This window comes from Psammomys obesus, unplaced genomic scaffold (genome assembly GCF_907164565.1).
Source record: "Psammomys obesus unplaced genomic scaffold, mPsaObe1.curated_primary_1811, whole genome shotgun sequence".
Classification (NCBI taxonomy): domain Eukaryota; kingdom Metazoa; phylum Chordata; class Mammalia; order Rodentia; family Muridae; genus Psammomys; species Psammomys obesus.
In genome coordinates, this window is record NW_026596176.1 from 1543835 (window position 1) to 1567132 (window position 23298).

Here is a 23298-nt window from a genome sequence, read left to right on the forward strand (position 1 = left end):
GAAGCTACCCTGGCTACACGCTGAATTCCAGGCAGCTTAGGCTACATAGATAGTGAGACTTTTTGTTTCAAAACAACAAAAGAACCCACCAAAGAAAATTGTGAGGTTGGTTTTCACATTTTTATTGGAGGGCAACAGGGAAGGGGCCTCTGCCATCAGCAGGAGTATTCACAGGTTCTTCAGCCATTCCAGGCTTGGGCCCTGAGGTTCCTGGGGGTGGCTGGGCACATCAGGCTTGTTCCCATCATCTCGCACAGGTACTATAAAACAGAAAGATGAGCCACTGAGACCAGCAGATCTCTAGGGTCCTGTGGAGAACAGCTGATCTGTCTCTATATTCACAGAGAGAGTACAGGACTCCAGGTGAGAAAGAGGAAAGTGAGGGCCAGAGATTGAGCAGAGGCAAAGACATCCAAATAAGGGAGATAGCTCCAACAGGGATAGAGAACAGAAATCTGGAGAGAAACTCAAAGCATGTTAGGTTAAAAGTATGGACAGAGAACATTCAAATGCAGCAGAGACTCCTATACAGCTGTCTGCCAGCCCCCCCCCCCCAGCACAGATCCCTGCTCACCTGGGTAGTTGTAGGGTATGGCCCTGTTGATCATGCCTGCATACTTGGTGTAGGGGCTGATCATGGGCATAGTTATAGCTGTGGAATAAGACGTAAATGTAAGACCCAAGGATGAAGTAGCTCTCCAGAGGTGGGGAAAGGGTGGGAACTGAGCTCCAGCAAAGAGGAGCAAAAAGGGCCAGTACCACCAGGAGGGCCCACTGGTGCGCTCTCTCAACACTCCACCATTCCCACTTATAGGTCAGTGTAAATCTAGAATGGGGAGTAGCATAGCCGCTGGAGCCTAGCACTCAGGAACACATGAGGCCCAAAGGCTCATCACAGATTGGTAGCTTTTGGATAAGCCCATGTGGGCTATTGTCTAGAGTCTTCAGGAGGGGAGGGTTATAGGCCAGCACTGTTGATACAAGATCATAGTCACATGTTATTTCACATCTGCAATTGAACATGTTAAGGGCTGGACATGGCTCAGTCGTTACAAACGCTGCCTGTGCAGCGTTTAGCTCCTAGGCTGGATGGCTCACAATTTCTCTAACTCCAACAAACTCACCTGGCATTTGTGAGGCTCACACATGTGGCATACAGAAACACATACATAAATTTATTTTTAAGAGGTGAGGGAGGAGCCAGGCATGGTGGCACAAGCCTGTAATCCCAGCACTCAGAGGCAGGAGGATCTCTGTGAGTTTGAAGACAACCTAGTCTACAAAGAAGTCCAGGACAGCCAAGACTACCCAGAGAAACCCTGTCTCAAAACACAAAAAGCAAACACACAAAGAGGTGAGGGAGGGGCTAGAGACATGGCTCATCAGTTAAGAGCACTTGCTGATCCTCCAGAAGATGGAGTTCAATTCCCAGCAGCCATGTCAGGTAGCTCACAACTGCCTATAACTCCCACTCTATGGGAAAAAGGATCCTATGCCCTCTTCTGGTCTCTATAGGCAGAGGCCACACATACATGTATACACACACAAACACACACACACACACACAATTTAAAAAAGATATGCAGGGGTGGTGGCTCAACACATCAAAGCCAGGGCAGACTGATGAGTTAATAAATTGTGTATTCCCCTCTTAAGAAAAGAAGCCAGGCATGGTGGTGCAGGCCTGTGACCCCAGCACTCAGGGAGGCAGAGGCAGGTGGATCACTGTGAGTTCGAGGCTAACCTGGTCTACAAAGGAGACCCAGACAGAGAAACCCTGTCGTAAAAAAAAAAAAAAAAAAGACTGAAAACTACAAATAAAGTCAGTTCTATGAAGTATTTAACCTTAGGATTTTTTTTTTTTTTTTTAATAAGAGGGCTTAGCAGGTAAAAGTACCTGCTGCCAAGACTGACGACGAGTTTAATCCCTAGGATTCAGAATGGAAGGAGAGAACTGACTCCAGTAAGTTGTCCTCTGATCCCCAACCACAGCCAACTAACTAGTGGCAATCACACACCCACACATAAATAAACAAATGGAATTTTAAATTTAAGAAACGAATCGAGTATACTTCAAATCATTGTTTCAATATATAATCTATATTAAAACCACATGTTAGAGAATTCTAGGTCTCTGAAAGCCATAGTAGTGGGTGGCTGGTGGTGGGTTCTAGAACTTCACTATCACACTCCGTGTCAGCGATATTAACAACTGTGGGACTGTGATGACTGCCAAATCCCAAACCTCATCCCAGACCTTCAGAATTGGAACTAGAACCGGTCACAACCCCACCCCCCAGGGCTTCAGTGCACCTGAACTGTTTACATCCTGTCCTACTGCAGGTTCTTCACCAGGGAGGCTTGCTGAAAGATTTTCGTAAGTCAGACTTCCCTGAGGAAGTCTGCACTATGGAGTCAAAGTACAAGCCTAGCTGATCTTTTGGCTAGTTGTGTGTGTAGGGTGGTAAGGGCAGGGATAGGACAGGCAAGGGGATGTAAGATGAACTGTGGAATGCTGATGTCCTCAGGGCAGAGGATGCACATTCGCGCCTGGAGCACTCACCGAGGCCCCAGACAGAGAAGGACACCACCAGCACCGGCTCCTTCGCCCAGGCATTCTTGAGGAAGGTCAAGATTCCTGGAGAGGTGGGAGAACAATCACCCTTGGGAGTAGCTGCGATGACCTCTAACCCTCCCTTACCAACCCTGCTCTGCAAGAGCACCCTCGTGACTGCCACGGCCCTCTTCTGGGACCGATCCAACCGCGCCCCAAAGCTCGACTGAGCCTCAGCCACGGGTCAGCCTAGGGTTCCCTGAAACTACCTCGGCACAGCGCGCGTTCCCGAGACTGTACTTACTCCCGGCCATCTTGGTCTCGGCGGCGGCAAGGCCGCGGAGCTCTTTGGGAGTTGTAGTCCCTTCCCTTGGAGCGAAGATCCTCCCCTTACACAGCGTGTGAGGGTTTTTGTTTTGAGACGGGGTTTCTCTGCGTGGCCTTGGCTGTCCTGGACTCACTTTGTAGACTAGGCTGGCCTTGAATTTACAGAAATCTGCCTTCTTCTGCCTCTCAGAGTTCGGAGATTACAGGCGTGCGACACTACGCCCAGCTGTGCCTATGAGTCTTGAAGAAGTAGGAAGGCGAGGGCGTGAAGCCTTTCGGGAGTTGTAGTTCCGGAGTGAGGTTTAGGGCACTGCAATCTGGAACAAGGCGGCAAGGATTTAAACCACAAGGATATTGCACACCTGTTGGCCTCACCAGGTGAGAAAATATATAGGAGAAGTAACTTAGAGTTCTTCTGCAAGAAAAAACGGTTTACATTGAGATCACATCTAGACATCAGCTCATTCTGGAAATTCTAAATCGATCCCAAATAGATTAAGTACTGTCTGTGCTAAAGCATATAATGTAAAGCACATAAATTTTACCAGCATGCAGCTAACAACTTTTTTTCCCCACCCCGTAATGCTGGAGACTGAAACCAGGGCAGACTAGGCTATCCATTCATGACTGAACTACACCTCTAGCCCCTTGCTGGTAAATTTTTTTGCAGGGGTGGTAGTGGTCTGGGGGTGGGGGATTGGAGACAAGGTTTCTCTGTGTAGCCTTGGCCGTCCTGGACTCACTTTGTAGATCAGGCTGGCCTCGAACTCACAGAGACCCGCCTCCCTCTGCCTCCCGAGTGCTGGGATTACAGGCCTGCGCCACCACGCCCAGCACTGGAGATTCTAAGGCCCCAGGCCCTGGATAGTGGATACAAGGCAAAATTTTTACTGTTGAGCCACCTTTTCCAGCCCTTTCTTTACTTTTCATTTTGAGACAGGGTCTCATTAAGTGGCTCAGATTGGCCCTGCAATCTTTGAACTTGAGATCCTCCTGCCTTGGCTTCCTGAGTAGATAGGATTACAAGCCTGAGCCTCCAAGACTCTGCACATCACTTAATAAAAATTAAGTTATCCAGCCTGAGTCAGTGAAACTGGGACAGTGTGAGGGCAGTAATGGGGCCTGAGCTTTCCCCTTGTCACCAGCAGTGTAGATATTGTACAACAAGCTTCTTTTCCCATTTTTTCATTTTTTCGGCTTTGTTTCTTTTCTTCTCTTCCTTTCCCTCCCCCTCTCCCCCACATTTTCATTCTCTTCTCAGTTCTGGGGCTAGAATACACTGGGTAAGTGGTGTCCCACTTAGCTACAACAATCCCAGCCCATCTCTCCTCTTTTTAAATTGATTCATGAACACTGGAGGCTATGACTGTTTCCTCTTGCAACTTTTTCCAAGAAAATGAGACTATGACACAGTTACCCAGGAGCCTCCACCAGACTCCCCTGTTCCCTAAACAGGGCTCTCACATGGCTTTCTGGTATTGCTTCATTTCCTCAGAGGGTAAAAGAAAGGCAGGACCAGCCTTTCTCCCAGCTCTACGGAGATACCCCGCCATGATCCTGTCGCTGATCCTCCAGCTGTTGACTCTCTGTGAGCTGTCCCTCCCCTGTGTGTGGGTCCTTGTTTGGGCTGAGAGCTATATCTGATCATCTGGACTTCAGCATCCAATTTAGACAAAGGAGTAGGGACTGGTACCCAGATACCTGAGTCCTAAATGGGGGCAGTCAGATTGCTGAGTCTGGAGGGAGCATAGGTTCCTGTGGATCTCCAGGCAACAGGAGGTATGGGGTATCCGGGGTCAGAGAATGTACTGAATGTACTCAGTTCTCATGGCAAATGTGCTGGAGGGAAGAGGGCATCTAGACGTCCAAACCCCAAGTGGGAGGAACCCCACAGAGTAGGTTATGGTTCTTAGGAAAGGTGGAGAGGAAAGGCCGGTCCTCGTGGGTCAGACATCTAGCTTCTTAAGTATGGGGAATGAAGGTCTGCACTTTTGTTTTGTCCTAAAGAAGGCAGGGGTAGGATTCTTATTTTCAGAGGAAAACAAAGCCATGTAACCAGGGTCTAGGGCTCCCAGTGAGGGAGACTGGTAGTCACAAAGGACTTTGTAAAGCTCCAAACCTTCCGCAGGGCCCGTGTGTCTTACAGACTTGACGCTAACAGGTGAGTGGCATATTGCAAATGCTCTCCTTTATACTGCTCCAACGTACTCATCTCCCCCATCTCCAACAATTCTTTGATACCCAGTGTCACCCCAGATTTCCTTATTCCCCTCTCTTCCTCTCTTCCTTCTCCCTCCATCCATCTCTTCATTCTTCTACCTGTCCTTGTTCCTTTTTCTTCTCCTTTTTCTCTTGTATCCTTCCCTTCCTCCTTACTTGCTTCCATTTCTTCCTTCTCCTCTTCCCTCCTCCTCCTTTCTCCATCCTCTGTTCCTTTCCCCCTTAACTCCTGCTCTTTCATCTCTTCTCTAGTCTCTTTCCTTCATCAAAAGACCATGAATGTAGAGGATGTTAAGGAGACCTATACAATCTTGTTCATTACATGGCCTTGAACAAACTAGGGGTCTTGAAGAGTCCATTTCCTTCTTTAGAAAATGGGCTGCACTGAGGATTTAATGTAATTATATAGGTAAACTATAAGCTCTGATCCTGGCATAGTCCAGGGCTCCAGACATAGGGTTTCCTCAATGCCAGTTGTACCAGCTTTTCTCACTAGAGTCTGCTTTCCACAAAAGGAGGGTTTTCCCTACCCCAAGGTTGTTTCTTCTTGGGTTTCCTGATGGAGGAGGTGTTTCTTTTCTCTCGAAATTTCTTCCACTATACTCCAATTTCGAATGAAGTAATCTAGGAAGCCATTCATGTCTGAGTTACCAGTTAATTTTTATTTTATTTTATGTGTATGAGAGTTTTGTCTGCATGTAGGTATATATACCACATGCATGTCTGGTGCTCGAAGAGCTCAGGAGGAGGCAGTAGGACCCTCTGGACCTGGAGTTACATGTGAGCCACCATGTGGTGTGGATAATCATACCCCAGGCTATTTCAAAAGCAGCAAGTGCTTTTATCTGCTGAGCCATCTCTCCAGTCCCTATTTTTTCTTCCAAGACAGGGTTTATCTTTGTAGCCCTGGATGTCTTGGACCCACTTTGTAGACCAGGCTATCTTCAAACTCACAGAGATCTGCCTGCCTCTGCCTCTCTGAGTGCTGGGATTATAGGTGTGTGCCATTGCCCCCAGTTTCCAGCCCCTAATTTTCTATTCATTTTAAATGATAAAGCCAATATGTACTCATGGTTCTAAAGACTCAGTAGTTACAAAAAGATGCAACAGTCTTTCTCTTCCCCTTTCTGTGTTCCTGATTTCTACAAAAAGTTTCCCATGCATTTATATACGTCACATATTTGCACACTTCCTCTTTCTCTTGCCAGATGAAAATTGGTATTTCATGGATCATACTGGGTCTTAAGTGTTAAACTTACATTCTGCCTTGGGGATGTTACCAATCATTAAACAGTTACTTTTACTTTTTAAATTTATTTACAAATGAGAATTGGCAGCTGGGAGTGGTTGCACACACCTGTAATCCCAGCACTCAGGGAGGCAGAGGCAGGAGGATTGCTGTGAGTTCGAGGCCAGCCTGGCCTACAAAGCGGAGTCCAGGACAGCCAAGGCTACACAGAAAAATCCTGTCTCAAAAGCAAACAAACAAACAACAAAAGAATTTACCTATGTTGGTGGTGCATGCCTTTAATCCCAGACAGGAAGATTTCTGTGCATTCAAGGACAGCCTGGTCTACAGAGCAGGTTCCAGGACAGCCAGGGCTACAGAGGAAAACAGTGTCTCAGAAAGCAAGCAAACAAACAACAAAGAATTTACCTATGATGAAACAGTGGGATTATTGGCTTATTGAGCATGTTATGCTTTTGTTGTTTGTATATGTGCTAGGGAAGGATTGAACCATGGTCTTGCACACAGTGAGCTAGTGCTCTCTCACCAAGCAAAACTTCTAAGCCTTTCACTGGGGCATTCTAGGCAGTGCTCTAACACTCAGCCTCGCCCCCACTCCTCACTGAAGGATGGTCATAAAAGTACACCACTAGACATGATATGCATAGCCTTGGCTTCCTAGACTCACTCTGAAGACCAGGCTGGCCTCGAACTCACGCCTCTGCATCCCAGAGTACTGGCCTTACAGGCATGTGCCACCTGTGCCTGGCTATACCTGGTATTCTATTCCATCACCTGTTTAGAAAAAAGTATTCATTTTTGTTATTTTAAATTATGTGTATGTATTTGTGTCTGTGTGGGAGTATATGTGCTTGGGTGCATGTGCCTTCTGGAACTGAAACTCAATAGTCATGGGTTGCCCAATATGGGTGCTAGAAGACAAACCTAGGTCCTCTGCAAAAGCAGGAAGCACTCTTAACTGTTAAGTCATCTCTTCACCCCCTATTTTATTGCCTGTTAAAGACCAATCTTTCAACCTTGTAATATCAAAGATTAAATCGGGGAACATGGTCAAATCATAGCAGTAATTATTGACATGTTGCAAACCATAAATGTTTCTTTTCCTTTTCTTTTTTGTGTTGTTTTTTTTTTTTGTTTGTTTGTTTTGTTTTTTGAGACAGTTTCTCTTTGTAGCTCTGGATGCCCTGGACTTACTTTGTAGATGTTGCAAACCATAAATGTTTCTTTTTCTTTTCCTTTTTTGTTGTGTTTGTTTGTTTGTTTTGAGACAGAGTTTCTCTTTGTAGCCCTGGAAGTCCTGGACTCACTTTGTAGACCCGGCTGGCCTGGAACTCAGAGATCTGCCTGCCTCTACTTCTCCAAGTGCTGGGATTACAGGCATGCACCACTGCTCTGGGCCCATAAATGTTTCTATCTAGGTGTGGTGTATATATCTGTCATCTCAGCACTTGGGAAGCTGAGGCAGAAGGATTACAAATTTGAAGCCAGCCTGTACCACTAATGTGCTCTGGGACAAACTATGCTACATAATGAGGCTTTGTCTCAAAAACAAAACAAAAACCAATAATAGCAAATAGAAACAAAAGTAACCATTTCTGGTGTGACATTTTGAAGCTGTGCCTTAAAATTGTGGAGAAGGACTTGTGGATGTACCTCAGCTGATAGATTGCTTGCCTAGCAGTCCCCAGCACTGAATAGATGGGAGGGTCCTGATGGGTAGCATAGGTTTATAATCTAGGAGGATCAGAAGTTCAAGGTCATTCTCCACTACATAGTAAGTTCAAGGCTGGCCAGCACCGTACAAGACATTGTCTCAAACAAACAAACAAAACTTATGGAGGAGGTTTGAGTGTATATAGTGTACAGAATAGAATACAGTAAGGTATAGTATATCACTGTATCTTAATGTACCACTAAATCTTAGTGGTAGAGTCAGTGGTTACCCACAATTCATAAGACTCTAGGTTGATCCTTAGCACAAACAAACAAATAACCATGGGTAAAAGCTCAAAGCTAAACAGTCCTAGTCCTGTGATTTTCAGCTAGTTTGGGCCAGCTATAGTTGTACTCTGGGCCCTCCCTTCCTTCATAAAGATCCAAGTTAGGATTTGGGGCTTTTGGGTTGGACAGTTCTGAGGACCCAAACACCCCTTTCTTAATGTATATTTGGTGTTTGGCCTACATGTATGTCTGTGTGAGGGAGCTGTGTTCAGCAGAACTTGAGTTATGGAAAGTTGTGAGCTGCCATGTGGGTGCTGGGAATTGAACCCAGGTCCACTGGAAAAGCAGCCAACACTCTTAACCACTAAGCCATCTCTCCAGCCTCCCAAACATGCTTCTTTATTAAGCGCCCGCAGCCTCATATCCCCAGCCATGGCTGACGGCTCATCCTGCTGCAGTTGTGACTCCTGGAGTCAATGTGACCTTGAAGTGCCGTGCACCCCAACCTGCCTGGAGATTTGCACTCTTCAGAACTGGTGTCGTCACCCCTCTGCTCCTCCGGAATGTGTCCATTGAGCTGGCTGAGTTCTTCCTGGAGGAGGTGACTCTGACCCAGGCAGGCAGTTATCACTGCCGCTACCGCAGGACAGACTGGGGGCCCGGTGTCTGGTCCCAGTCTAGTGATGTCCTGGAACTGCTGGTGGCAGGTGAGGTCTGGGAGGATGGGAGAAGGGCACAGGAGAGAGACTAAGGCAGAGGGTCGGGGTGGGGTGGAAGAATACACAAGGAGAGAAACGATAGGAAAACAGATTGCGAGATTCTTGAACATATGAGGAGAGGAAGGTGAGTTTGGTGGATGGGAAGAGAGGCAGAAGGGAGAAGGACAGGGAGGACAAAGACAGGCAGGCCGGCCTGCCTAAGTAAGACCTTGCCTGTGTTCCACAGATCAGCTGCCCAGACCATCACTGGTGGCACTGCCTGGGCCTGTGGTGGCCCCAGGAGCCAACGTGAGCCTGCGCTGTGCAGGACACATGCCAGGCATGAGTTTTGCGCTGTACCGAGTGGGCGTGGCAACCCCTCTGCAGTACGTCGACTCTGTGCAGCCCTGGGCTGACTTCCCTCTCAACGGCGCCCATGCCCCTGGCACCTACAACTGCTATTACCACACGCCTTCCGCCCCCTATGTTCTGTCGCTGGTCAGCCAGCCACTGGTCATCAGCTATGAAGGTGAGGTGCTCTGCCTCTTCTCCTTCAGACCCAGGGGCTCTGGAGACATGACTCCATCTGTGTGTCAGAGCACCAAGACTCTGGGATACAGGACCCATACCTTGTCTCCCTCTTTTTGGCCTACAGGTTCTGGCTCCTCCGACTATTCTCAGGGAAACCTCATCCGTTTGGGGCTGGCAGGCCTGGTCCTCATATGCTTGGGCATCATAATTACTTTTGACTGGCATAGCAGCAGCTCTGCTTTTGGTGGCCTCTTGCCCCAGCAAAACTGGTTCTAGGCACCTGGTGAGAAGAGACCGCCTGGAGATGAGCTGAGAAGCTGGGATCCTCTGTGACCAGCCCCTCTTGAACATCCTGGGGCCTCCAGACTCCACTAGTTTAATCACTGTAGCTCCTTGTAGACCTCTCAGGGATGTGGATAATATTATTATGTATTTTGTGTGTGTTTGTTAAATGGTTTAATACCACATTATAGACTTGCTGAAGGATTAAAGGCAGTGACTGGCCTGTGGTAAATGATGTTCAGTTAATGTTAGTGACTTTTCCTACCTTGAAAACCTCTTTCATCTTCTTGTACCTTTCCTCTCATCCTCCTCCCCTCTTTTCCTTTCTGGCTACTCTGTGATCATAGGTTCATTCTACCACACTCAGCAAAAATTTATAATTATACATTTTAAGTGGTGATACATATGCCTCAGCATGTGAGTCAAGAAAACTTTATTTGGTTGTGTTTTAGCACGAATAAACAAATAACCATGAGCAAAAGCTCAAGGTTAAACAGTCCTACTCCTGTGATTTTCAGCTAGTTTGGGCCAGCTGTGATTGTACTCTGGGCCTGCCCTCTTTCATAGATATCCTTCCTGTAGGTCCAGAGTTTGAACTCCAGCTGTCTGGCTTAGTGGCAAGCATTTTACCCACTGAGCCACCTGGCTGGCAACTGGCAAATTATGTTTTTACACATATGAGTGTTTGCCTGCATGCATGTATATGTGTCACCTTCAGGCCTAGCTCCCCGAGGAGGCCAGAAGAGGGCATCTGAGCCCTTGGAACTGGAGTTAGAGTCAACCAAGGTCCTCTGGAAGAGTAGCCAGTACTCATAACTGCTAAGCCATCTCTCCAGGCTCCTAAATCTATAGGATTAAAATGTCCATTATAGGCCCATATGCCTATAATCCTAGCACTCAGGGAGGCAGAGGCAGGTGGATCTCTGTGAGACTGAGGCCAGCCTAGACTACTAATCGAGTCTAGGACAGCAAAGGTTACACAGAGAGCCCCCATCTCAAAACAAACAAACAAACAAACAAACAAAAATCCTCATTTTTCTTCCATTTTTTTTTTAATGCAGGATATTGAACCCATATCCTTGTACATGCTAGGCAAATACTTAACCCTACACTACAACCTCAGACCCCTGGAAAAAATTTAAATTAATAGTTATTTTTGGTGTTTTAGAAACAGAGTTTCATTCTGTAAGATAACTTGAACTTGCGTAAGTGCTCCTGCCTCTGCTTCTTGAGTGCCAGGATTACAGGTATAAGCTATCATACTCAGCTGGAAAACTCTTTTTGAAGGGTGTTTACTGTCCTGGAATTTACATTAAGGTTTTACATGCTTATTCTGCACATACCACTTTACACTGGATTAGGAGGCATGGGGCTATGTTGCTCCTGACTTAATGCTGTCTTGTCGATGAGACTCTCTAGAAGTGATGATGCATTTGTCATTTTGTGTATCACTTCAACCACACACCCAACAGACACAACACAGAAACTGTTTATCCGGGGCTCTGGTTTCAATGGATTCAGTCATGGTCACTTGAATTCCTGTTTCTGAGCTGGTCGTGGAGTAAAACAATATAGCTAAGAAGCTTCTTTATGGCAGACAGGAAGCAGAAGCTTCATCATTTCCTTCATGACATCTCCCTTGCTTGCTAACCAAACCCTTTCTAACTCCTCCTCTGACCTTATCGCAAAGTGGACCAAACACAGACCAAACAGAGCTCCTGCCTGAACTACAGCCACATCTGCAAGCTCCTCTAGATCCATCATTGCATTACCTTCAATAGAGATCCGTTGTCAGGGCAAAAGTAAATAGAACACTTGTAATAGAACTTTGAACCGGAAGCTGTCACTTTTGGTCTGCTTCCCACTAGGTTCTTGGCTGCCCTCACCATTGTAAAAATAACTCAAACCATTCTTGCAGCTTGTGTTTGCAACTTGTTATGTCTCTTACTTACCAAAGCCTGGCTGCCTCCCAGTATCTCCTGACTTTATTAATTAAAATTTTCTCTTTTATCTAAGTAAACAATGTTTTGTCATTATCATACACACAGATCTGGAAGCAATTCCTATCACTCAGCATTCCTGCTGACTTCTCCCAATCTGGTGGAGCACACTCTCCTGCTTTTATGATTCTCAACTTCCTCTCTTCTCTTTCCATTTAATGGAGATTCAGATTTGTGGTTTGTTTATTTGCTTCAGTTTTTCGAGGCAGGGTTTCTCTATATAGCCTTGGCTGTCCTGACCAGTCTATCCTGGAACTCACAGAAATCTGCCTCTTCTATCTCCCAAGTGCTGGCATATAAGGTGTATACCACCACACCTGGCCCAACTTTCAGTTTTGAAAACTCCCAGCTCTGCTACCCTGAGTAACCTTGAACAATATGGAAAAGCCTCTGAGTTTTCATCTGTGAAATGGCAAACCATGTCAGCTCCGGTGAGAATTAAATGACATAACATATTCTCATCACATGGAAGAAAGACAGAAAATTAATATTCTCCATGCCCCCTTCTCCTTTCTTTCTCCCTTCCCATTCCTGCTCCCTTTCTTCCTTATTTTAAAAATATTTTAATATTTATTATTGGACAGGGACAGAGTAAGAACAAAGTTTGTACCACAACCTTATATACAAACTTTCTGCATATGGGGAATAGGGAGATGTCTCTAGGGTTAATCACTGGTACCACATTTGCAGAGAATTCAAGTTCAGTTCTCAGATTTCATGTCAAGTATCTCCTATCACCTGCAACTCCAGCTCCAGGTGAAAGACCCCCGGAGGGTATCTTCCGTCTGAGAGACCCCCTCCCAAGGAACAACGAGGCCAGGCGTTCGGATGCAAACAGCAAGAGGCTTTTATTTTGATACATGGGTACCCGGGGCAGCAGAGTCACTCGGAGGACTTGCGCGCCCTCTGGGTGTAAAGCTGGGCTTTTTATAGGGTTTTAGAGCAGAAGCGCGGGTACAGAAGCGAGAAGCATGATTACAGGGGGCTGATTGGTACATTTACATGAGACCACAGTTTGAGTCAGAGTTTGGCAGGGACACCAGGATTCCAGGAACTGGGTGGTCGAAACGGTCATGATGACCCCCTTAACTTGGCCCGCCACCTGTTGTTTTCCTTAGGACCCTTATCTTAACTGGAACAGTCTCACAGATATCCATGAGGATGATTAACACAAACTGTTTTTAGCTCGACTGGGGCAGCCTGACCACAGATATCCCAAGTGGGTGACACAGCTGGGGGTTTCTTAGTAATTTTCCAGTTCCCCACCTAGTCTACAGAGTTTCTCATAGCTTTGTTTAACTTGGGGTGAGGCGGGGGTCTTTCACAGGCAATCAATGCCTCTTGGTTCAACAGGTATCTGTTTTATATACATGATTCAAAATGACAAAAACAAACCTGGCACAGTGGTGCATGCCTGTAATCCCAGCACTCAAGGAGGCAGAAGCAGGTGGATCTCTGTGAGTTTGAGGCCAGCCTAGTATACAGATTGAGTCCAGAACAGCCCAGACTACACAGATAAACTCTCTCAAAAAAAAGAAAAGAAAAGAAAAGAAAGAAAAAGAAAAACAAACCTTAAACATCATCTATCTATCTTTCTATCTATCAATAGTGTGTGTCTCTGCGTCTGTGTGTAAAACCAAAGTATACACACATACATGCATACATAGAGATAGGCAGGCAGGCAGACAAAAATATATACATATGCATGTATATATGGTGAGTATGTTCAGATTTTATTATCTAAAATTTTACTTCTACGTGCTTGTACACTGTCATAGTCTGTCTTAAAATGCCACTCATGGAACTGGAGAGATGGCTCTGTCTAAGACACTTTGTGCTCTTACAGAGGACCCAAGTTCAGCACTCAGCTTACAAGGAAAATTTTATTAGAATTTAAAGGAAAAACCTCAGGACAGGCAAGCTATAAATCTCAGCAGCTGCTCAGAGGAAGAGAATGGAGAAGACAGAAACAAGGACATGCTGTTAGAATGGACCCAGCATGGAGTTTGGCCACATAGTAGGGAGGGTAGCTTTAGAGGGAAAGCAAGGAAGCCCAAAGTACCAGGAAAAGCATTTAGGATCTGGCCACTTTCCAAAAGAAAAAGACAAAGTAGAAAAAGTCAGGATTCAGAAAGGTATGCAGACCCAGCTGAATCTCAGGGTAGCTTGTAGGAATTCTGTCAGAGCAGGAATTCTGGGAAGGCAGAAAAAGTACAGTATCTCATTAAAGGGATAATTATTATTCCCCTTCCTTTAGCATGGTTTAACATGGGCCGTCTTCCTCAGGGGTAAACGTTGGCATGGCCATTCTTCTTCAAACCACCACAGCACCTCTATCCCCACTGAGCCATTTTGCAAGACCCCAGAATGCTTTTTTATTTGTTTTATTTTTAATTTCATTTCATTTGTGTGTGTGTGTGTGTGTGTGTGTGTGTAAGAGAGAGAGAGAAAGAGAGAGAGGCACACTGTCATTTTCTCTGAAAGCCTCTATAAAACTATACCATCTGTGAACCAGCCTCAGGCTGGGCAAGCTGGAGTGGGAGGGCAGGTGGATCTTGCAAATCTGGTCTACTATCTGAGTCTAGATTAGTGGTTTCTATACAAGAATGTTGTAGAAGGGCCTTGGGGTTAGATTTGGCAGTAAAGGAGTGTTGTGTGACTGAAATTTCCAGGGGAGATGCAAATTATACAACACAGGTGGGATGGGGCATGACCCACCAAAATTGCCACTGTGGTGAACCAATTAATTTTTTGTTTTGTTTTGTTTTTTTTCAAGCTGTGACTATTTATTAACTGACCAGATTACAAAAACACCATGAACAATTCTTTAGTTCATCTGTCTAATAAGCCTGTTTATTTGGTCTTACATGTTGCCAGCATCTCCACCTTCCACAAAATGAGTTGTCTTTTTCTTCATTCCACCTCGTGGAGAAGACAGTTTGAAGTGCCACAGGAAGTTATTTTCCAACTGTGTAGATCTCATGAATTAGATCCTCCATACATATGATGCCAAAATTACCAAATCATAAATTACCAAATCATACATATGATGCCAAAATTACCAGATCAAGGAATTATCTGTCAAGGCAATTTGCTTCTTGTTGATTTTTCTGTAGCCTTGCTTGTAGATGAGCTCATTCACCAACTTCAGTAGGTTGGGGTACCCCCACGCAATGTAATCGAACCCTTGTTAAGCTTAACAAAGGTGCCATTGAAGATCTGTCAGAGACAAGAAGCTGTAGCACCTTTCGGACCTTTGGGTTTACACCGTTGATTCCCCGGATTCTGGTGACAAACGCCAATTTTGCTTCTTCAGACACGTAGAAGTTCCCAGCTTTCCTCGCCATCCTGGCCATCCGATTCTCAGTCCGGCACATCTGCCTGTACTCCTTGTGATAGTGTTTGGCATTAGCGTAGATGAGCTTCCTCCTTGGCTTCCACAGTTTCTTCAGTAAAGCTTTTCCGCAGGCGCTTCACCTTCAACTTCGAAATTCCTTCGCTTTTTCTTAAGAGTTTCTGATACAGCAGGAACCTTCTTTTTATTCTCTGGCACAGCCTCCATGGTTCCAGCTGGGAAAAAAGGGGGTAAGAGGGGTTGTTGTTTGTTTTTATTTTTGAGACAGGGTTTCCTCTGTGTATACTTCTCTGTCCAGGACTGGATTTACAGACCAGGCTGGCCTCCAACTCACAGAGTACTTCTCTATTGGACTCCTTATGGTCTAGACAGAAGGTCAGGAACATTTGTCTTCTTAGGTGGGCGTGGCAAGCACATAAGGTCTTTGGATGGAGGCTAGCCTTCCCTTGCAAGTTGGAGGACATTTTCATTTCCAGGGGTTCCCTACTTTGCATACTGGACATGGCTCTGGAGGAGGCTTACAGCCCTCAGGCCTTCCACTATTCTGTAGTATATATTTGACTTTTTTATTTGGTTTTTCAAGACAGGGTTTCTCTATGTAGCATTGGCTGTCCTGGACTCACTTTGTAGACCAGGCTGGCCTCCAACTCACAGAGATCGGCCTGCCTCTGCCTCCCGGAGTGCTGGGATTACAGGCTGTGCCTCACCTCACCTCACTTATTTTTTCATTAATTTAAAGAATATTTATTATTTATTATCAGTATACATGTGTGTACGTGCACATGTACATGCCGGACCACATGTGGAAGTCAAAGGATGAGTTTGTGGAACCTTCTTTCTTTACGTGGGTTCTAAGGCTAAGACTCAGGTTTGCAAGGCAAGCACCTTTACCTGCTTAGCTACATTATCAGTCTCCTGTATGATTCTCTTCTGTTTTACATTTATTTATGTATTTGCTTCATTATTGTGTGCGTGTGCACATGTGTGTTTACATATTTACATGCATGCCATAGCTTTCATGTAGAAGAGACCAGAGGGCAACTTGAGGGAGTCAGTCAACTCTTTGCCGAAATGTCCTGACTGACCCTAATGATAACAGGAAAGAACCTTTGACCTGAGGCTGGATTAATTCCTTAGATTGGTTCCTCCCTCACTTGCTTGTTTCCTCCAGCCAGGAGAGGCTTCTGCACAAACCTGTCAAAAATTGCATCCAAGGTAAACTGCTAGCATGCTACTGCCACCCTGTGGCTGATTTCTGATCAGCGCTAGAACGAAGACCACATACACAGGTGTGATTAAGACCAGAGTTGCTAGCTGGTATTGTCTGTTCTGGAAAATGGGTTATGACGGGTGCTGATACCGTTCTCACAATAGAGCATGTAATTGAAAACCTTCCACACCAGCTGTCCCATGCCCTGAGTACAGTGACAGGCAGTGCTGGAAGCAGTGGCAGGTCTATCGTTTGTGTGTATGTGTGTGAATGCTAAGGGGTACAGTGTCCTGTTGGTGCTCTCTACCAGTGTTGTAGGCCTATGTCCTCTGAGGAGAACAATCAAAATCATCGTTAGATCAGCTTGTTTACTTGTAAGTGTCAGTCACAATCAGGGCCATGGACTGCTGACATTCCCTCATAGAATGAGAGGGTCATGGGACCCTCACTTGAGTATTCATTTGCTCCTCTGAGGCGTTCTGTACGCAGTTCCGCCATAACTGCATGTGGTGGCCTGGGGCAGGTGTCTCGTGGAGAGGCTGTATAGAATCCGGGGCCTAACTGAGGGATGCTCCATCTACGCAGCCGTGGAGGAGCCATCATCCATGCTAGGAACAGACTTTCTAATGCTTCTGCGTTGGCGTCTTCAATGCTCCTGCCTGCACCCCCTCACCTGTGCTTTGTAAGTAAGCATAATAATTCCATAGTCTCCCAAGTCAACTTCAGTGAAATTGTATTTGGCTTGCTGTTGGGATCTTTGGAAAATGGTGGTGACTGTTTATATCTCCCCAGGGAAGGAAATCCTACACAGCCTCTCACTTCTGCAGGGCTCAAATCTTCTCCTAGCAGTTAATCAGTGTTATTATTTTTGTGTTTCTGCATCCATCCCAGCCTGCCCTATGCATCATAGACAGTAGGACTAGTGGTCCAAGGCCTGGGTATTTGTCCCACATCATGGGGTTTTGATGAGGGCTATTCTTGGCTTGCAGATGGCTGCCTTCTTGCTGTAGGAAGACTACAGAGGGGTGAGGGGAGAGAATATCTTTCTTCTAATTTTTTTTGAGACAGAGTTTTGTGTATTCCAGGATGGAACTGGGCCTATCTCTCAGTTAGTAAGTGCATGCCCAGGATGATGAAAGCCCTGGGTTCGATCCCTACCACCTCATAAAACTGGGTGTGGCAGCACAACCTATAATGCCAGCAGGGGATCAGGAGCCCAGGTAATTCCAGATTATATATAATGGACAAGGCCAGCCTGGACTATTTAAGACTTTAAGCCGACAAAAATGAGGCTGGAGAAATGGCTCAATGGTGAAGGACACTTGGTACTTTCTCAAGGGACCCAGGTTTGGTTCCCATCATACCCATGGTGGCCCACAACTGTCTGTAACCATAGTTCTTGTGAAGCTCCATGGACACTGCAGGCGCACGGTTCACAGATTTACATGAAAGCAAAACACCCATAGACGTAAAATAAACAATTCTTTAAAAACAACATGTATTTCAGGCTGGAGCTTGTAATGCAGCCAAAGATAGCTTTGTACTCCTGACAATAACATTCACAACATGCAGTTATCACTATTATGTCTTTGTGGTTTTGGAGATGGAATTCACCAAAATCTTTGAAAAATAAATTTTATTTTTACACTATGGTATGTGTGTGGGAATGATGGGTTATGACTGTGAGTATGTACATGTGAATTCGCATACCCAGAAATCCTGAGTCAGTGGATTTCCCTGGAGCTGTGAACCTCCCAAATGTGTGCTGGAAACTGAGCTCTACTGCTCTGCAAGAGCGTTGTTAGCCACCGAGCCATGGCTCCAGCCACAGTCGGGGTCTGAAAAATCCAGGCTGATTGATTGACGGATTGATTTGTGTGTGTGTGTGTGTGTGTGTGTGTGTGTGTGTGTACATGGGAGCACATGTGGAAGCTGGTTTTTTCCTTCCACCATGTGGGCCCAGGCATCAAACTTAAGTCACTCGGCTTGGTGTCAAGTGTCAAGTGCCTTTACCTGCAGTCCATCTCATCAGCTCCAGAACCCAGGACATTATCCTAAGCAAATACTCACCTTCTGAATTATATCCCCAACCATTTTAAACTTTTTTTTTTTTTTATTTTTGCGACAGGGTTTTTCTAAATTTTCCAGCCTGACATTGAACCCTAGGCAATCACTTTGTTCCCTAGGCAGTCCTTGAATTCTTGATACTTCTGCCTTAGCCTCCAACCACCAGGACTGCCTTATCCTTGTTTATTTATTTCTAGATGCTGACAATGTCATATTTGTATATAATGCATTTCAGTCATTGTTTCCCTAAGCCCACCACATCCATACCTTCCCTCATCACCTGATGTGTCCTCCCCTAATCACCACGCTGTCATTCTCACAGAACTCCACTTATTTTTTTATACTAAACTGCAATAGTAAGGAGACTGTTTTTCGGAGGTCCTTGAGCCCTTATGGCAGCTAAGATGACAAGTGGTATTGATTGGATCTGTAGCCAAGTGAGGCAGAAGTGGAAGTGTCAGGGAAACCCACCTTTTGCAACTAACACTAGATGTGGGCCCAGTCTTGGGGGGCAGAGCGCTTAACTGGTGGGTCTGCACAGAGTCCAGGGACTTAGTGCAGAACTAAGTCTATTTTCGGATACTTCAGTCAGTGCCTGCATACAACTAGAGTCTCTCCTGATCTAGCCATTTAGTGCCAGATTCACTGTGGTTAGAGAAACAGTTTTCTTTGCCTCTCCGATCACCCACAATGCTGTCACAAAGTTGTCCCTCGCTTCCTGTTGCTGATATCCTGCAGATTGGAGCTGCAAGAATGTAGAAATGCCTGTGTGCTCTATCTAGGTAGAGCACCTTGGCAGTAGGGTCTACAAAGTAGGCTACAGACATTGGGCTCTGTGTGTGTGTGTGTTTTGTTTTGTTGTTGTTGTTGCTTTGGTTTATTAAGACAGCGTTTCTCTGTGTGTAGCCCTGGCTGTCCTGGAACTCACTCTGCGGACCAGGCTGACTTTGAACTCAGAGAGATCTGGCTGCTTCTGTCTCCTGAGTGCTGGGATTAAAGAAGTGTGCCACCACCGCCTGGCTGTGTGTCTGGATTTTTGAGACAGGGTCTCTATTTAGCTCTGGCACTCTGGCTGTCCTAGAACTCACTATGTAAACCAGGCTGGTCTCAAACTCAGAGAACTCCCTGCCTCTCTGCCTCTGACTTTCATTTTCATGGTGTATGTTTTCAAGGCAGGGTTAACAAGAAATTGACAGCCCTGACTTACTCTTCTGTTTGTTCTCTAGACTTGCCTAGAGTCCTCAAGTGAGGGGCTGTGGGTGTCTGTGGCTCCGTGATATAAAAGAACTTATCTAGCCTATACAAAGTTCTGGTTTCCAAAAGTTCAAACCTCTATGTCTGGTACAGCACGTGTCTGTAATCTTCTATCTCAGGAAATGGAGGCAGGAAGGTTTCAAGGCCTGCCTAGTACACAGTGAGGCCATGTTTGAAAAAAAAAATCCTTTCAAGTATTTTTATTTATTTATTTTTTAAAGACAGTGTTTCTCTGTGCAGCCCTGTATGTCCTGGAACTCACTCTGTAGACTAGGCTGGCCTTGAACTCAGAGATCCACCTGCTTTTGCCTCAGGAGTGCTGAGATTAAATGCACACACCACTACCACCTGGAACTTCTCAAGTCTTTGTACTGGGCTGGAGAGATGGCTCAGCAGTTAAGAGCACTGGCTGCTCTTCCAGATGTCCTGAGTTCAATTCCAGCAACCACATGGTGGCTCACAGCCATCTATACTGGAATCTGATGCCCTTTTGTGGTATGCCTGTGTACATGCAGATAGAGCACTCATACCTTAAATAAGTAAAATCTTAGAAAAAAAACAGTCAAGTCTTTGTATCTAGCTATAAGTAGTTCAAGGAACATGAGCCAACAAGATGGCTCATTGGTAAAGGTATTTGCTGTTAAGTCTGATGACCTGAGCACCATTTCCAGGAATCATATGGGGGAAAGAGAAAACAAACTTCTGTAAATTGTTCTCTGACTTCCACACACACGCTCACAGACCTACATACTAAACAAATGTAGTACTACTAATACAATAAAGTAGAGATTAAGAAGAAATTCTTGCTTGGAATTTGTTAAAATTATGTTTATGTTGTGTGTACATGTGTGTGTATGTGTGTGTGTGTGCCTGTGTCACAGAGCATGTGTTGTGGTCAGAGGATGACCCTCAGGAGTTGATTTTCTCTTTCCATCAAGTGGACCAGGGGCTTAAACTCAGGTCTTTAGACTGGACACCAGAGGCCTCTATCCTTTATGCTATCTTCCCCTCCCTTTGTTTTCACAACTATGGTGAGAGAGGATAAAAGAAGAGAAAAGAGGAGCAGAGAAAGAGGGCAGGGGAAGAGAAAGGAGAGGAGGGCTGAGGATAAAGAGATAGACTCTCATGCCATGAAACTATAACTTGAGTTCAATTTGATAAAACAATAAACTAAAAATATCTAAAAGACTATAAATGTGCTCTGTAGTTCCCTGTAGTGTGGAGAACTATGAATGTTAATTACGGTTGTCAATGTTACCTTTTTCGCTTCTATGACTCCATCAATTGAAGCATAAGTCCCACAAAATAACCTTGCAGGCGTCCAAAGGCATTAGGGATGGTGGTCTCCCTTGATTCTCGGTTGCCCAGGTAACAATGTTATAACTGACATCTCTGAATTCTCAAGTATCAGAAAATCTGGTAAAAACAACTCCTGTCAGATCTGAAGGCATGTTGTTTTTCCTCCCACACTTATGATGCGGAAAGATTAAAGGACTCAAGACAGTGTGAGATTCTTTTTCTTTGTGTTTTCCATGCTCGACAAATGCTCTCACGCTGAGCCCTCCTGTGTTTCATTTTAGTGAGAGCATTGATGTATAAACTGAGAGGAAGGAGAGTTACCCTTGGTTTCAGCTGTTGTGAAGAATTTTTCGGAAAGGCAGTAAAAGGACAGTGATAACGCTGGTGAGGTCACACAGGTGTAGCAGAGGAAGTCAGGTGGCACATGCTTGTAATCTTGGCGTTTTGGAGGTGGAGGAAGACAGATTGGGAGTTCAAGGTCAACCTCCCCATTTACAGAGTTTGAGGCTAGCCTGAGTTGTACAAACCCTTGTCTCAGAACAAATACACAAAAACAAACAAAAACTTCCAGTAAGTAGTGTCACGGAAGTCTTTACTGAGGAAAGAATCTCTCTCTCTCTCTCTCTCTCTCTCTCTCTCTCTCTCTCGCATGCTTCTCTTTTTGTGTGTGTGCTTTAAAATTTTAAATTACATGTTATTATTTATATGTGTGTATGCACATGGGTGCATGCATGTGCCATGATGAACATGTGGAGGTCAGAGGACAACTTGTCAGAGTCAGTTCTGTTCTTCTACCACGTGAGTCTAAGGGAGCAATCCCGCTGGGTCAAGCTTGGCAGCGAGCACTTTTATCTTCTGGGCCACCTCACTAGCCCATGAAGATCTTTTTTCTGAGACGGGCTCTCTCCATCATGTAAGTCAGACCGTCTTGAACCAGAGATCCTGTTCCTTGGGCTCTTAAAGTGCTGGGATAACAGGAGTGTTACACCACACTCAAGAGAGAAAATGGTTTTCAAACTGATTTCTGGAAGAAGCACAAATATTAGTCAGTCCAACAGAGTTAGGTGGGAAAACTATAGGTAGAGGAAACAATGTATCTCAGAGCCGGAGACAAGAAGAAAGTAGTGTGTTCCAATTTAGTGGTCTCAATCCTGCGGGACCAAGGAGTCTCCTAAGAACATTTAGCATGGTGAGATGTTCAGGTCTCATATTATGGCCCTTGTTACAGGATGTGTACCTTGTTGCTGGAGACCTGGCTCAGCAGGTAACCGTGCTTTCTGTTCTTAAAGAGGATCCAAGAGTCTTACAAGTGCATGTCATTCTAGCTATAGGAGAATCTATCGCCCTCTTCTGGTGTCCATGGGCACTGCACCCACATGTACATACCCACATGCAGGTGCACACACATATGCATAATTAAAAATAGTAAAAATGCTTTAAAAGGATGTGAAGGCAAGCCAGTAGAAAGTAAAATAAAGAGTGTGCTTGGACCTTTTTAAAAATTTGCCATTTGGAGGTGGAGAGATGGCTCAGAGGTTAAAAGCACTGGCAGCTCTTCCAGAAGGTCCTGAGTTTAATTCCCAGTAACCACACGGTAGCTCACAACAATCTATAGTGAGATCTGGCGCTCTCTTCTGGCATGCGAATACACATGCAGGCAGAACACTGTATACATGATAAGTAAATAAATATTTTTAAAAATTGCCATCTGAATCACCCACAGTGAAAGAACGGATCTTTCTCTTTCAAATATCTGGTCAAGAAAATCTCTTATAATGTGCCCAGCACCTTTTCTCTTAGATGATCTGGTGAGTCTGACAACCAAGACTAGCCATAACAAATATAAAGCACAACTGTGCCCTTATAGAATATAAAAATGGCCCTATCCATCATTGCTGTTCCTTCCCACCATGCCCTGGTGCTATGCTCAATAGTGTCCTATTGGATACGATGTTCAATGGACAAGTTCAACAGCATTTGCCTCTAGCTCTGAAGACAAAAAGAGCTGATATATGCAATTCATATGATGAGGACTGTTGGGCTTGGTGGATGGCTCAGTGGGTAAAGTGCTTGGCAGGCAAGCATGAAGAACTGACTTGGAATTGCACAGAACCCATAGTAAGACTGATATGGGTAAGATACATTCCTGTAGTCCTAGTGTTCCTACAGCAAGATGGCAGGAAGAGACAAGAGAATCTCTGGAAGCTCATGGTGAGGTTAAAGGCACGAGCCTTTAACGCTGCCACCAGCGTCGAGCCTCACTTTCCACTTTGAACAGGCCAAATCCTGCTCGGCCCCTCCTCCATCCCTA

At 45.2% G+C, this 23298-nt stretch overlaps 2 protein-coding genes and 1 pseudogene across 3 annotated transcripts; 1 reads left to right on the forward strand and 2 right to left on the reverse strand.

Moving 5' to 3' along the window:
- Positions 1-106: 106 nt before the first annotated feature.
- Positions 107-3099, reverse strand: Ndufa3 (NADH:ubiquinone oxidoreductase subunit A3). Its single transcript, XM_055595701.1, has 4 exons — positions 2859-3099; positions 2564-2638; positions 575-652; positions 107-260 (listed from the first exon to the last, which is right to left on the reverse strand). The coding sequence occupies exons 1-4, from the start codon at positions 2866-2868 to the stop codon at positions 169-171; spliced, it is 255 nt and encodes an 84-aa protein (XP_055451676.1). The 5' UTR covers positions 2869-3099; the 3' UTR covers positions 107-168.
- An 18-nt stretch (positions 3100-3117) lies between these two features.
- Positions 3118-10798, forward strand: Oscar (osteoclast associated Ig-like receptor). Of its 2 annotated transcripts, none has more exons than XM_055595700.1 (6): positions 3118-3259; positions 4377-4469; positions 5010-5042; positions 8750-8998; positions 9237-9518; positions 9645-10798. In XM_055595700.1, the coding sequence occupies exons 2-6, from the start codon at positions 4433-4435 to the stop codon at positions 9794-9796; spliced, it is 753 nt and encodes a 250-aa protein (XP_055451675.1). In that variant the 5' UTR covers positions 3118-3259; positions 4377-4432; the 3' UTR covers positions 9797-10798. The 2 variants fall into 2 exon arrangements, with proteins under 2 accessions (XP_055451675.1, XP_055451674.1); XM_055595699.1 differs by having other exon boundaries at positions 8699-8998; positions 9645-10797.
- A 3831-nt stretch (positions 10799-14629) lies between these two features.
- On the reverse strand, positions 14630-15364 carry LOC129667951 (60S ribosomal protein L7-like; annotated as a pseudogene).
- Between the last annotated feature and the right edge of the window lie 7934 nt (positions 15365-23298).